We start from the raw sequence: 16,292 nt of genomic DNA, 5'->3' as shown, positions 1-16,292 counted from the left end.
AAATGTACAGAACTACTTAAAGTTAAGAACATGGAGCTTTTAGAAAGTATTGAGGTTCCTTGTAATGCAACAGAAAGACTTTCTTTAACACGTAAAGTCTTAGAGCAAACTGACAATGATTTATGGAAAAATGCTCTGGCATATATTGACACATCAGTCAGCTTCATATGTCAAATGATACAACCAGTCTCTTATAAGACTCCCTCATGTGAGAGCCCCAATTATGCAAATAATAGTAAATAAATCTGCTGAAAGCCATTGGGTTTGGATACTAAGGTAGCTGGAATACTGCACACAATGCTGAGGGGAAATAACCACCTAATATCTGATGAAGGAACTCTTGGGACAATGGAAGGATTCACTTAGTTGTAGATTCAAAGAGTAATGGAGTCATACAGCACAGAGGCAGACCCTTTGGCCCACCATGTCTACACTGACCATCAAATATCTATTTGTACTAATCTATTTCCATATTAATCCGTACCAATTGGTAGCAAAATTGAATAAGTTACAATGAAGCTCTGTATCACTAACTAATGTAAATACTGTTCTGTTAGATGAACCATTTCCCTCTGCTGTGCCGAGCAAAAATGCTGACAATAGACTTGCACTCATAATGGTGCTGCATGCTATGTTTCTTGATGGTAGTTCTAGTAACTGTTATCTTTCCAGCAAGAACCAAAAACATTTTATCAGCTGGGGCAAAAGATCAACTAGTATGATTCTCTTTAGCGGAGGAGCTTAGTGGAGCCTCTTTAAGATCAAAGTGCATCATGCTCAATACTGGATATTGGAATTAAGCCACTTCTATCTATTCCATTTCCTGAGTGATACAGGTCCTAAGGACACAGGAAGCTACAGCCAGTCATCTGGCTCTTTGATAAAACTGCAAATATGTCACAATTGAGATTCCTGGCATTTGGACCCCAGACAACAATTCACCTAAAATCCTGGTGGTCCTAGTTTGAAGAAGTGGAATTTAAATGGCTGAACTGAGCTATGGAAACTCCACTGACCTACTAAAAAGAGTGCCATTTGAGAATCATTAGCAAACAAGATCTTCCATATAACCAGTGCCCTCACATAGACTGTATAATCTTGTACAAATTTTCTATGTAACTTTTAACATATTCTAACCTGGTTAAATTTATTATAACACAACTGTTTACCTCATCACTTCTATGCAATAGACTTCTACTCTCCAAAAACTAGCAACAAATTTCGATAGCCATGATATTATTGCATTGTGGAACAGGCTTGAGGGGCAATACAGCCAACTCCTGCAACTACTTTTTATGCTCATAGGTTCTAATAAATTAAATGTAATCTGATATGAATAGAGCAAAGTCTAAACTTCTGAAATAATACAGTCAAACTACCGCTGCACATCGCATCCCTTGATACATGGAATCCCCATCCTTCCAGTCAAGTGCATAGAGCAGTACCCCAAATGTCCTTCCCAGAGCCCTTTGATCCTGTTCCAAATAGCAGGAATGAAGTCACTCGCATGGACTGTGTCCCTTAAGGTCAAGTATTTCAAACTGGCCACAGTAGTAAGCAGGCACTAACTAGCAGTTCATCTTGATTATTAAAATGAGAAGCAATTTGAAGTGTGACTTGAGGCTCATAAACACACTGGACCTGTACCAATTATATACATGCACATTGTGAGCAACATTTTTTAGGCCCAATTGACCTGCTTTGGAACCACAAAATATAAAATGGGGATATAGTATCCAGCCCAGGCCCCATAAACAAAAAAAACTCATCACAGGTTACTAGGTATTAAAACACTCAAGTGAGCAGCTTCTGCATTTGATCTTGCTGAAATAGAGAGAAAGTTGTACAAGCAATGACCTACATTGTTCTGGCAGATCTGGTGCACAGGTCTTGTATGAGCATCTGGAACAGTTACTACACTTCGACCAACATTCAGATCAAACACTTCCAAAGCACGATTTGTGCCAGCTGTCAGAATAATATCTGCAGTTTCTTTCCGTCAAGGTAAACAGTAGTGAGTGGTATCACAGAAACATTAATACCTATGAACTACATACAAAAGTAAAAGCATATTACTCCTTCCTGCCGCACACATGCAGAACCCACAGGCCTCAGATTTAATTAGAGGCAAACTTGCTGAGTTCAGCAGCATTGTTCTGAAAGATGATCCCATCATGGATAAATTACATCATGGTACCTAATTCTGTGGAGCTGATCTCAACAAAAGAGTCATATTTTAGACATTTTTTTTGCTCTTCATTCCTCTCCTGTGGGCACAGATCCACTTTAGTACTACATGTCCATCAATGCCAGTCACCTGTGATTTAAATTTCTACCTTGGCAATGAGTGCTGGCAGGTTACACAAACATAAAAGGGATCAAAATCAAATCCTCCTCCTATGCACATGCAACTTGATCAGGAGTCACAGGACAGCCTTCAAGGGGAAGAGATTCTGGCCAACTTTCCGCTCTAATTTAATGGAAGTATAACTACACATAGCAATAAAATGGCTGAGATAAGCCCATTTTGACGATATAGGACTGAACAGTCGATTTGCATTGTCTGTATTGCTGCATTGGAACAACATAATCTCAATGAATTGCATTGCAAAACCAGCCTTGACGGGGTGGGAGGGAAAGAGTGACAGGACCAATATAATAACAAGAAAAATTAAGTAAGGGAAAACTAGTGAACTTGGAGGCAGCGAAACTTCAAATTTATTACCAGTTCGAACAAAAACAGTTGCTCCCGTTATTGAGGAGATGAATTCTATTTTACTGTTGGCATTCTTTGTCTGATGGTCGTCCCTTCACACTCAACACAAACTCAATTCAATGTTATTTCCTGCAAAACAAACCCCCAATGAGTGTATAATTTCTTCATAAATCCATGTCCAAGTCAAGGAATCCCTCTGTAACTGGTCAATTTTTTTTTCAACCCATCCTGCCCCTATGAATGAGCATAAGAACAGAAGAAAATGATAGACTGGAGGAGACTATCTGGCCCCTCAAGCCTGCTCTGCTATGCAACAAAAGTCATGGCTGATCTTCTACTTCAACACCATTCTCTTGCCCTATCCTCACATCCTTAATTGTTTTAATATCTGGAAATCTATCAGTCACTGTTTTGAATGCAATCAATGACTGAGCCTTCACAGCACTCCAGAATAGAGAATTCCAAAGTTTCCCATCCTCTGAGAGAAGAAATTTCCCATAATTTCAGTTTGAAGTAGCTCTTTCTTGAGATTGTGATCCTTAGTTCTAACTGCGAAGGGAAACATTCTCCTAGTATCTACTCTGTGGAGCCCTCTACAAATTTTGCATGTACCAATGAGGTCACCTCTTCTTCTCCTAAGTTCCAGAGCATGGAGGCTTAACCTACTCGATTTGTCCTCAGATGACTGGGCCACCCATCTCAGAAACCAGTAAGGTGAATATTTGCTGCTTTCCTTCTAGAACAAGTACACACTACCTTAGACACAGGGACCAAATTGGTACATAATATTCTAAGTGTCACCTCAAATCCTCCAGCAATGAAGGCCAATATAACATTGGCCTTTCTAATTTCCTGCTGTACCTGTATGTCAGTTTTCAGTGCTTGTATACACTGACACCTAGGTTCTTTTGAACATCAACATTTCACAATCTTTCACCATTTAAAAAATACTGAGCATTTCTGTTTTTATTTAGTCAAAGCGAACACCGTCACATTTTTCTCCATCTGCTATATTGTTGCCCAATCATAGCTAGTGAGGAAAGTACTGATCAGATTGGGCCTATGTTCACTGGAGGGTTTGGAAAAATGGTGGGTAATCTTATTTATGTGTATAAATTTCCGATGGGGCCTGACAAGCTTGATGCTCATAGGAAATCTATAAACAAAACCACACAATTTTAAATGGCTCTTATCTGCATTATGATGTAAGGAATTAGAAGGCACATTTGACTTTTTCCAGAATTATACTGCTGAAAACAATCCAGTGATCTGAAGACAGAAAAGGAGGAGAAACATGGTAGCCGGAAGATGGACATGATTTCAGACAGAAATAATAAACCTCAATATTCGGTCAAACTTGGACATAGTTTCAGAAAAAGGAGTCACCTCTTTAAAACTGGGATGAAAAGGAAATTCTCACAGAAGGTCATGAATCATTGGAATTCTCTATCCCAAAGAGCCATGAAGGTTAAATCAATGAATACATATTCAAGATTGAGGTGGATAGGCTTTTGTTCTACGGAGATGTTTGATGGTTATAGGGAACAGACATTAAAGTGGAGGCAAGACCAAGATCAAATAAGTAACTTCTTTTTTGTAAAGATTGTGTATAACTTATGTTTAATTTATGTTTTTCTTGCGAATGCTGCTTATCAGATGCTATGTGCCTGTGATACTGCTGCAGACTAGTTTTTCAGTGCACCTGAGCATACATGGACCCATGCATATGATAATAAACTCAACTTAATTTTGTTACCGAACAATGGAACAGGTTCAAGGGGCTATATAGTGTGCTTCTGCTCCTATTTCTTATGTTCTTCTGTTACATCAATGACCATATTTCAGTTAGACAGTCAGTGATTCCAAGAGCAGATCATGGATAATCAGTTATGCAGGTGGTAAATTTGTGAGTCTTCCAATACCCTACTGTAGAATTTATAGTAGGAATGTGACAAAGGAATCAAGGGCTTTCTATCCAATTGAGATATTTTCAAACATGAACAGGACATGACAGAACTGCAGATAGTTTGAGATATGTTATCCAGAGAATTAGAACTGACCAAAGAGCACCACAATAACCAGCAACCTGTGGGAATGCAGGAAATGCCAGTCTGATGAACATGATTAATTTTATAAATAACTAATTATAATAGAAAATATTTTTTAAAAGTATTTCATCAAATCAATCTTTTGGTCAAATAAGCTTAAAGTCACAAGCCTTGTAATTTAATTGTAATCTTGTAAATACAATTAAAAACCCATTTTTTTAAATTCAAATATGCACAGCAAGAACATGAAAACAACTGCTTTTTTGGGGGGCTTCTGCTAACTGTCCAGAGTAACTGGTTATTAGGTAGCATGTGGGAGTGGCAGAAGACTCAACTCTACCCTCCTGCATGTTCTACAAGAATTCAGCCAATGCTTTAATGCCATGTGAGAAAATTAAAAGGTACAAATTAAATGCCCACCACTTTCAGGTACACGGACATGTAACACCAACGTACAATGCCATCTTGCTGCCCATATTCGATCATTCTACTTTAACTTTGGCCAAATGTATAGCAAGTAATGCATCCAAATTCAACGTGGCATAAGCTTGATTCAAACTCAAGTATTTGAAAATAAATTCAAAGCAGCCAAGATCCAACCATATTGGGCTTTCAACTGGTTTGGTTCCGAACCCTACAAATTAGTTTAAATCTAACCAGATGCTGACAGAATATTTGTTTGTTATGTCTATGTAATTTTTTTTTAACATATGTTACACTTGGGGGAATTAAAGAAGTCCTTAACAAAACTGGCATCATTGTGCAATGGATTCTGAAATCCAAAACCACACAATTTTAAATGGCTCTTACCTGCATTATGATGTAAGGAATCAGGAGGCACATTTAACTTTTTCCAGAATTATACTGCTGAAAACGATCCAATGATCTGAAGACAGAAAAGGAGGAGAAACATGGTAGCGGGAAGATGGACATAGCTATTTCAGACAGAAATAATAAACCTCCACCATGTGGGCGTTCGATTTAACTTGGAAAGTAGTTGAAACTCGCAGGAATTTCCCTATAATAAAGAACGGCTTTGGATCTTATTCAGAAAGCTGATCTAATGAGAATAAAAGTACATAAAAACAAAGAAAGAATCATAGCAAATTGGAAACAGACCATGTGTACTTTGCCTTATAACCATTTAACCAAGTCTGCTTTTCTAAAATTAACTTTTTTTCTTGGTTTGTTTGAAATTGTTCGACTTCAGCTGTTTCTACTTATGCAAATTAATTTACTTTCGATTTGTTCTCAGCAATAAAGACAAGGGAATTTTACCACAATATTCATTTTTGAAACTGTAACAACAAAATAAGTCTTTAAAGGCACAACAGGATTAAGAGTGTAAACTGTTGCAATCAGTGGACCCTCATGACAGGAGGACCAGAGCTAGGAGAAGTTATGGAAGTGGAAATAGGATGGAAGCAGGTTAAAAGAGAAAAAGGATGAGTGGAAGAAGATAGATGCAGGCCCTTATCAAACTCAAGGGAGAATGTAGTACGTTGCAGGCTGCCTGGTTTTATGTAACCCCACCATTATCAAAGGTCCTACAAGTATAGTAAATCAAAGGACATCTATAGCAATGTTCCAAACAAATACCACTCCTAATTAGGATATATGAAGGAATAAGATAAACAGCATTCATAATTCTTGCAGGTAAGTTTTCTTTTCAAAGCATTTAGTCTGTGACGTCTGCATAACTTGGTGCAACATAACTACTCCATTGTTGGCTCCTTTTGGTCACTTTCCAAATGTGCTCCTGCCACACAAGATTTCACCAGTCAGATTTGAGACCAGTGCTGCAGTGACAAAGTAGCATCAAATAAAACCACAGATCACACCTTCTACATCTGTGATCACGGTTTACGTTCTCTCTCACACATCATATTCCTCAACTTTACCAGTCAAATAAACTAACCTTCTCTAATCATCATTCTCCATTGTCCAGTTCAGTCGAGTTACCGTTATTTAGGTCCACCGTTACCTATGGCCAGGAAATTTGCTGCAATAGCTTTTTATCCCCACACTCAACATTATTACTTCCAAAGTCCACCAAGTATCCCCCTTTAACACTCTTTTCATCCTCATCTACATGACATCAAAACCACAAACACATGTTCAGCTTCCACACACGCTGACAATCACTGAAGATCAGTCTTCCGGAGAGAGAACACGAGGAAAGCACCTGGCCCAGATGGCGTCCCGGGCCGTGTGCTCAGATCTTGTGCTGATCAGCTGGCAGAAGTATTTGCAGACATATTCAACCTCTCCCTGTTTCAATCTCAGGTTCCCTCCTGCTTTAAGAAGACCACTATCATCCCGGTACCAAAGAAAAGCAAGGTAACATGCCTCAATGACTATCGACCAGTGGCTCTGACATCCACCATCACGAAGTGCTTTGAGAGGTTGGTCATGGCACGCATCAACTCCAGCCTACCAGACAACCTGGACCCATTGCAATTCGCCTATCGGCAAGGCAGGTCTACAACGGATGCCATCTCCCTGGCTTCTACACTCAGCTCTGGAGCATCTGGACAGTAAAGACACATACATTAAGACTATTGTTTATTGACTACAGCTCTGCCTTCAATACAATAATTCCAAGCAAGCTTGTCACCAAACTCCGAGACCTCGGACTCAACACCTCCCTCTGTAACTGGATCCTTGACTTTCTGACCAACAGGCCGCAATCAGTGAGGATAGGCAGCAATACCTCCAGCACGATTATTCTCAACACTGGTGCCCCACAAGGCTGCGTCCTCAGCCCTCTACTCTACTCCCTATACACACATGACTGCGTGGCCAGATTCTGCTCTAACTCCATCTACAAGTTTGCAGATGATACCACCGTTGTTGGCCGTATCTCAAACAGCAATGAGTCGGAGTACAGGAAGGAGATAGAGAGCTTAGTGGAATGGTGTCATGACAACAACCTTGCCCTCAATGTCAACAAAACAAAAGAGCTGGTCATTGACTTCAGGAAAGGGGGCGGTGTACATGCTCCTGTCTACATCAATGGTGCTGAGGTTGAGAGGGTTGACAGCTTCAAGGTTCCTGGGAGTGAACATCACCAACAGCCTGTCCTGGTCAAATCACGTAGATGCCACAGCCAAGAAAGCTCACCAGCGCCTCTACTTCCTCAGGAGGCTAAAGAAATTTGGTTTGTCCCCTTTGACTCTCACCAACTTTTACCGATGCACCATAGAAAGCATCTTATCTGGATGTATCACAGCTTGGTATGGCAACTGCTCTGGCCAGGACCGCAAGAAGCTGCAGAGAGTTGTGGACACAGCCCAGCACATCACAGACACCAGCCTCCCCTCCTTGGACTCTGTCTTTACCTCTCGTTGTCTTGGTGTAGCAGCCAGCATAATCAAAGACCTCACCCACCCGGGACATTCTCTCTTCTCTCCTCTTCCATCGAGTAGAAGATACAGGAGCCTGAGGGCACATACCACCAGACTTAAGGACAGTTTCTACCCAACTGTGATAAGACTATTGAACGGTTCCCTTATACAATGAGATGGACTCTGACCCCACGATCTACCTTGTTGTGACCTTGCACCTTATTGCACTGCACTTTCTCTGTAGCTGTGACACTTTACTCTGTACTGTTATTGTTTTTACCTGTACTACATCAATGCACTCTGTACTAACTCAATGTAACTGCACTGTATAATGAATTGACCTGTACGATTGGTTTGTAAGACAAGCTCTTCACTGTACCTCGGTACAAGTGACAATAATAAACCAACACCAATCCAAATAACAATCTACCTCTCCACCATCTATGTGAACCTCTCCAATGAAACAGAAAATGCTGGAAATGCTCAATAGCTCAGATAATAACTATGGAGAAAGAAAGAACATGAACAGTCACCAAAACTGGAGAACTCTGCATTCAGTTCTGGTTGCCCCATTGTGGGAAGGATGTGGAGGCTTTGGAGAGTGTGCCAAAGAGGTTTACCAGGATGCTGCCTGGATTAGAGGGCAAGTGCTATAAGGAGAGGTTGGACAAACTTGGGTTGTTTTCTCTGGAGCAGCTGAGGCTGAGGGAAGACCTGATAGTTTATAAGATCATTAGAGACATAGCCAGTATCTTTATCCCAGGGTTGAAATGTCTAATACCAGAGGGCATGCATTTAAGGTGAGAGGGGGTAAGTTCAAAGGAGATGTGCAGGGCAAGTTTTTTTTTAACATAAAGAGTGGTGGGTGCCTGGAATACACTGGTATTGGTTTATGATTGTCACTTGTACTATGCAGAGAATGGAGGGATGTGACATTGTGTTGACAGAAGGGATTAGTTTAGTTAGGCATTTAATTATTAGTTTATTTAGTTAGGCACAACATCGTGGGATGAAGGGCCTGTTTCTATGCTGTACTGTTCTATGAATCTATGTTAAGAGATGAAACAAATTTGCACATAAAGAGGAGAGGGACAGAGATATCACATGGGAAGCTATGTGAATAGGTGGAGAGCAAGAGAGATTGAATGATGGAGGTGGCTTAGAGAATTGGAATTGGTTTATTATTGTCACTTGTACCAAGGTAGAGTGAAAAACCTGTCTTGCACACCGTTCGTACAGATCAATTCATTACACAGTGCACTGAGATACTGCAAGGCAAAACACAGAATGCAGAATAAAGTGTCACAGCTACAGAAAAAGTGAAGTGCAGGTAGAACAATAAGGTGCAAGGTCATGACGAAGTAGATTGTGAGGTTAAGAGTCCATCTTACTGTACTAGGTGACCAGTGGTGTTCCACAAGGATCTGTTCTGGGTCCCCTACTCTTTCTGATTTTTATAAATGACGTGGATGAGGATGTGGAAGGGTGGGTTAGTAAGTTTGCAGATGATACAAAGGTTGGTGGTGTTGTGGATAGCATAGAAGGTTGCTGTAGATTATAACAGGACATCGATAGGATGCAGACCTGGGCTGAGAGGTGGCAGATGGAGTTCAACCTGGAAAACTGTGAAGTGATACACTTTGGAAGATCGAATTTGAAGGCAGAATACAAGGATAATGGCAGGACCCTTAGCAGTGTGGAGGAACAGAAGGATCTTGGGGTCCACGTCCATAGATCGCTCAAGGTTGTCGCACAGGTCAATAGGGTTGTTAAGGCGGCATATGGTATATTAGAACATAGAATATAGAACAGCACAGAACAGGCCCTTCAGCCCACAATGTTGTGCCGACATAGCTAATCCCTCCTACTTACAGAATGCCCATATCCCTCTATTTTCCTCTCATTCATGTGCCCATCCAAGCCCCTCTTAAAAGCCCCCAATGAATTTGCCTCCACCACCCTATCAGACAATGCATTCCAGGCATCCACCACTCTCTCAGTAAAAAATTTACCCCTCATGTCTCTTCTGAACCTACCCCCTCTCACCTTGAATGCATGCCCTCTGGTATTGGATCTCTCAATAATGGGAAAAGATATTGCTTGTCCACCCTATCTATGCCACTCATAATTTTATACACTTCCAACAGATCACCCCTCAGCCTCTGCCACTCAAGAGAAAAGAGCCCAAGTTTGTCCAGCCTCTCCTGATAGCACATGCCTTCTAATCCAGGCAGCATCCTTGTAAACCTCCTCTGCATCCTCTCTAAAGCTTTGACATCCTTCCTATAGTGAGGTGACCAGAATTGCACACAATACTCTAAATGCGGCCTAACCAGAGTTCTATAGAGATACATAACTTCTTGACTCCTGTACTCAATACCTCGATTAATGAAAGAAAGCATTCCATACACCTTCTTAACCACCCTATCTACCTGTGTAGCCACTTTCAATGAGCACCCCAAGGTCTCTCTGCTCTTCAACACTGATAAGGGTTTTGCCCTTAAGAGTGTACTGCCTCCTGACATTAGTCCTACCAAGGTGCAACACCTCACGTTTATCCGGGTTAAACTCCATCTGCCATTTCTCTGCCCACATCTGCAACTGATCTATATCACGCTGTATCCATCGCCAGTCTTCTACACTGTTCACAACTCCACCAAGCTTAGTATCGTCTGCAAACTTACTAGCCCACCCATCAATATACTCTTCCAAGTGTTGGCCTTCATTAGTCAAGGTATTGAGTTCAAGAGCCACGAGGTAACGTTGCAGCTCTTTCGAACTCTGGTTAGACCACACTTGGAGTATTGTGTTCAGTTATTGTCACCTCATTATAGGAAGGGTGTGGAAGCTTGAGAGATTTACCAGGATGCTGCCTGGATTGGAGAGCATGCCTTATGAGGATAGGTTGAGAGAGCTAGGGCTTTTCTCTTTGGAGAGAAGGAAGATGAGAGGTGTAACAAGATGATAAGGGGCATAGATCGAGTGGACAGTCAGACTTTTTCCTAGGGTGAAAATTGCTAATATGAGGGGGCATACTTTTAAGGTGATTGGAGGAAGGTATAAGGGAGATGTCAGAGGTAAGTTTTTTTTTTACACAGAGAGTGGTGGGTGCGTGGAACGCACTGCCAGCAGAGGTTGTGGAGACAGATACATTAGGGACATTTAACAGACTCTTAATCTCTTAATGATAGAAAAACAGAGGGCTATGTGGGAGGGAAGGGTTAGGTAGATATTAGAGCAGGATAAAATGTCGGCACAACATCGTGGGCCAAAGGGCCTGTACTGTGCTGTTCTAGGGAACCGTCCAATAGTCTTATAACAGCGGGATAGAATGAGGCAAGGGGCAAGGAAATGTCATCAACTTATCTGCTATAAGCTAAGATCATGACTGACCTGTGATCATTTTCTCACCTTGAAGTTTTCAAGATATAATCACAGACAGGCCTTTCACAAAAGAAATCACAAAACACTTCTGCACATAGTTAGGTAGAACTATAGAACTCTGGTCTAGAAACAATAACTAGCACTAGTTCAATTGGTAATTTAAACCTAAAATGATAGGCTTTTGTAATCCAGAGGTATTAAGCAAATGAGGAAAAGGTGAGAAAATGATCACAGATCAGCCATGATCTCAACCAATAGCAGGCAGCTTCAGGAACTAACCAATCGCAGCAGACGTTTAAGGAGATATTTCATAATGCTCAACAAAGATGTATTCCATTGAGAATAAAAAATACACAAGGAGGATGATCCAGCTGTGGTTAACTAAGGAAGTTAAGAATGGTTTCAAACCGAAAGAAAAGCCATGACATTTTGTGAAGATTAGTGGCATGCCAAAGGATTGGGAAAATTTAGAAACAAGTAGGTAATGACTGGAAAAATCATAAAGAAGGAGAACATAGATTATGAGAGTAATCAGCAAAAGTATAAAATCATAAATGCTTTTACAACAATATAAATGAAAAGAGCAACAAAGGTAAATACCTTATCCACTCTTAAGAGGATGAGTCTGTGGAACTAATTATGGAAAATAAAGAAACTGCAGAAACCTTGAACAAATATTTTCTTATCTGACTTCACAGTGGAAGACACTAAAGGCATCCCAATCATAGTAAAAAAAAAATGAGGGGAAGCTGGATGGAGGAATTTAAAACATCATCAGGGAAAAGCTACTGACCAAAGTAACTGGACTAAAAGCTTGCAAGCCCTCGACGTCCCAGGATCTCAAAAGAGGTGGCTGTAGAGATAGTGGATGGATTGGTTATGATCTCCTAAAATTTCCCAGATTCCAGAGAAGTCCTAGAAGATTGGAAAACCGCAGATGTAACTCCCCATTTATGAAAGGAGACAAAGAATAGGAAACTATAGGTCCGATTGGTTTCATAGTTAGCCTGACATCTGTCATGGGGAAAATGGTGGAATCCATTGTTAAGGAGGTGACAGCAGAACACTCTAAATCCTCCTTGTGGGCTACTTTCCCATCCATCTTTTTCTGGTCAGCAATTATGGTTACAATACACTCAGCTCCTTCCTCTATGCCACTAATATAGATTATAAAAAGTTGAGGCACCAGCACTTACCCCTGTGGCACTCCAAACATCCCATTTACCTAAATCTGTTTTTTCTAGTGACAGGACACTCAGAAAATCAAAATACATTCAAGCAGAGTTAACATGATTATATGAAAGAGAAATTGTGTTTGGCAAATTTATTAATTTTTTGAGGATGGGACAATCAGGGTGGATCAGAGAAAAAAAGTAGACATGGTGAATTTAGATTTCCAGAAGGCATTGGTAAGGTGCTTCGTAAAAGATTAGTGCACAAGGTAAGAGCTCAGGGCTTTGGGGATTAGAAGAATGCATGGCATGGAAAGAGGATTGGTTAACTAGAGAAATCAAAGATTCAGATAAATGGGACATTTGGAGCACCACAGGAGTAAACACTGGGGCCTCAACTATTTATGGTTTATATTAGTGTCTTCAATGAACATAGAACATACAGTAGATCTGCTCTAATATCTATCTAACCCTTCCCTCCCACATAGCCCTCCATTTATTTATCATTCATGTGTCTATCTAAGAGTCTGTTAAATGTCCCTAGTATATCTGCCCCCACAACATCTGCCGGCAGTGCATTCCACGCACCCACCACTCTCTGTGTAAAAAACATACCTCTGATATCCCCCTTATATCTTCCTCCAATCATCTTAAAATTATGCCTCCTCGTATTATCAATTTTCACCCTAGGATAAAGTCTCTGACTGTCCACTCGATCTATGCCTCTTATCATCTTGTACTGAGTGTACTGAATGAATGGACTAGTGTATTGTAGCCAGAATAGCTGACAATACAATGGTAGGTGGGAAAGTACAGTATGTCATGAGGACAATACAAAGTGTTTTTGATAGGTTAAGCAAGTGGGCAAAAATCTGCCAGACGGAGCATATTATTGGAAGTGTGAGGTTAAACAAATTGGTAGGAAGAATAGTAATGTAGAATTTTGTTTCAATGAAGAAAGAATAAAGAATGCTACTGTACAGAGGGATCTGGGTGTCCTCAGACATAAAGTAATTATGAAGCCAGATAGAATATAGGCTTTCTTTTTTTTTACATAGGGGATAAAGTATGAAAGTACTTGCTAAACTGTACAGGGTGTTGGTGAGACCACACCTGGAGTACTGCATACAGCTTTAGTCAGAGTCATATAGTCGTACAGCACAAAAACAGGCTCTTTGGCACACCACGTACATGCTGACCTTTTTTGCCCATTTACACTAACCCCATTTTCTCACGAGGTCTGTATCCTTCTATGCCTTGCCTATTCAAGTGTCTGTCCAAATATCTCTTAAATGCAGTGAATGTGTCTGATTCCATCACCTCCTCAGGCAGCGTGTTCCAGATATCAACCACTCTGTGTAAAAATATTTCACCTCGTATCCCCTTTAAAATCCTTCTTCTCACCTTAAAGCTATGCCCTCTTATTTTTGATAATGCTACCATGGGTACCTATCTATGCCTCTTATACCTCTGTCAGGTCACCCTTCAGCCTCCTATGCTCCAGGAAAAACAAGGCCAGCCTATCCAATCCCCCTCCCCCAAAATAAATAAAGTCTTTCAATCCAGGCAACATCCTGGTGAATCTCCTCTGCACTCTCTCCATAACCTCCCAATTTTTATATTCTGTCTTAATCTATCAAGACAAGCATGCCATAATACTTCTTCACCCCATCTACCTGATGTAAACAGTCTATTTAAGGAGGGATATACTTACACTGCAGACAGTTCAGATAAGGTTTATCAGGTTGATTTCAGGGATAAAGAGTTGTAGTATAAGGAAAAATTGGGCCAAAGTCTCGTCTCTGGATCTTGATGGATTTCATCCGAGAACCTTAAATGTAGTACAGTAGTGTAGCAGTTAGCGTAACACTATTACAGCGCCAGCGACCCAGGTTCAATTCTGGCTGCTGCAAGGAGCTTGTACATTCTCCCCATGTCTGTAGGGGTTTCCTCCAGGTGCTCCGGTTTCCTCCCACATTCCAAATACATATGGGTTAGGAGGTTGTGGGCATACTATGTTGGCGCCGGAATCATGGCGACACTTGCGGGCTGACACCAGAACACTCTACGCAAAAGATGCATTTCACTGCGTGTTTCGATACACATGTAAATAATAAAGATATCTTATCTTATCTTAGTAGTTGATGTGTTGGCTTTAGTTTTCCAAAGTTTTTGTTTAAATCAGGGAAAGTTGTATTTGATTAGAAAATAGCAAATGTAACTCCTTTATTGTAAAAAAGTAGGGAAACAGAATGTAGGAATTACTTGCCAGTTAGTTTAACTTCTGTCAGAAGAAAAATGTTGGGAGCCGTAATTAAAGATATTATAGCAGGACATTTCGAGAAATTCAAGATAAGCAAAATCGACATGGTCTTGAGAAAGGGAAATAGTGTCTGACACTATTATTGGAGTCCTTTAAAGCAGTCACATATGGTTTGGAATAAAAAGGAGCCAACGGATGTGTTAAGGTTTACAAAAGGCATTTTATAAGTTGATACATCAAAGATTATTACAGAAAAGGAAGAAGTAACATTTTAGCATGGATTAACAATTGACTGGCTAAAGAGAAACAAAAGGGTAGGTATAAATAGTTGGCAACATGTAATGAATGGTGTGCCACGTGGATTGGTGATAGGGCCTCAACATTTTACAATTTATATAAATGACTTGGATAAAGGCACCAAAGGTATGGATGCTAAATCTTCTGATGAGGTAGATAAGGAGGAAACTATTTTGTAAAGAGGATGTAACAAGGCTACAATGGGATATTGTGAGTGGGCAAAGACCCAGCAAGTAGAGTACAATGTGGGAAGATGTGAAATTCTCCATTTTGGCAGCAAAAATTTTTTTAAAAATTAAGTGCATTATCTAAATAGTGAGAGATTGCAGAGCTCTGAGAGACAGGAATCTGGGTGTATGAGTGCATGATTCGCAAAAGGTTAGTATGCAGGTGTTGCAAGTAATGAAAAAAATCTAATATGTTTTTGTTTATTCCGCAGGGAACAGAAAATAGAAGTAACAACATTGTGCTTCAGTTATTTAGGACATTAGTGAGATTACATCTGAGGTAGAGTGTACCAAACTGATCTCCTTATTTAGGGAAGGATGTTAATGTTTTGGAAGTAGCTCAGAGGTTTACTCGACTAATAACTGGAATGGCCAGGTTGTCTTATGAGGATAGGCTAGGCTAATATCCACTGCAATTTAGAGGTAGTTCAGAGGTTTACTAGACTAATAACTGGAATGGGCAGGTTGCCTTATGAGGAAAGGCTAGGCTTATATCCACTGTAGTTTGGAAGAGTAAGTGGAGACCTGATCGAAACATGTCAGATCCTAAGGGGACTTGACAGCATGGATTGCAGGAGAATCTGGAACCAGGAGTCACTGTTTAAAAATAATTTAAGACACAGATTAGGCATTTTTTCCTCTCAGAGGATCCTGAGGCTTTGGGATTCTCTTCCTTAAAGGGAGGTTGAAGAAGAGTCTGACTGTTTTTAAGGTAGAAGTAGATAGACACGTAATAAGAGGGTGAAAGTTGCTATATGTAGATGGGAATTGAAATTTGAGGTTACGATCAGATCAGCTGTGATTTTATTAAATGTGGGGCAGGCAATGAGCAGCCAAG

At 40.4% G+C, this 16,292-nt stretch overlaps 1 protein-coding gene across 1 annotated transcript in view; it reads right to left on the bottom strand.

The window, feature by feature from the left end:
* The window catches only part of LOC127568024 (WD repeat-containing protein 27-like), a 373,338-nt gene that overhangs the window by 314,674 nt on the left and 42,372 nt on the right, over positions 1–16,292 (bottom strand). The window contains exon 7 of the mRNA XM_052011271.1: positions 1,862–1,983. Within this exon, the coding sequence (XP_051867231.1) occupies positions 1,862–1,983 (122 nt within the window). The remainder of the gene's footprint in view (positions 1–1,861; positions 1,984–16,292) is intronic.

This window comes from Pristis pectinata, chromosome 3, assembly GCF_009764475.1.
Source record: "Pristis pectinata isolate sPriPec2 chromosome 3, sPriPec2.1.pri, whole genome shotgun sequence".
NCBI classification, from domain to species: domain Eukaryota; kingdom Metazoa; phylum Chordata; class Chondrichthyes; order Rhinopristiformes; family Pristidae; genus Pristis; species Pristis pectinata.
Note: the sequence above shows the minus strand (reverse complement) of the source record. Positions and strands in the feature narration are given on the sequence as shown.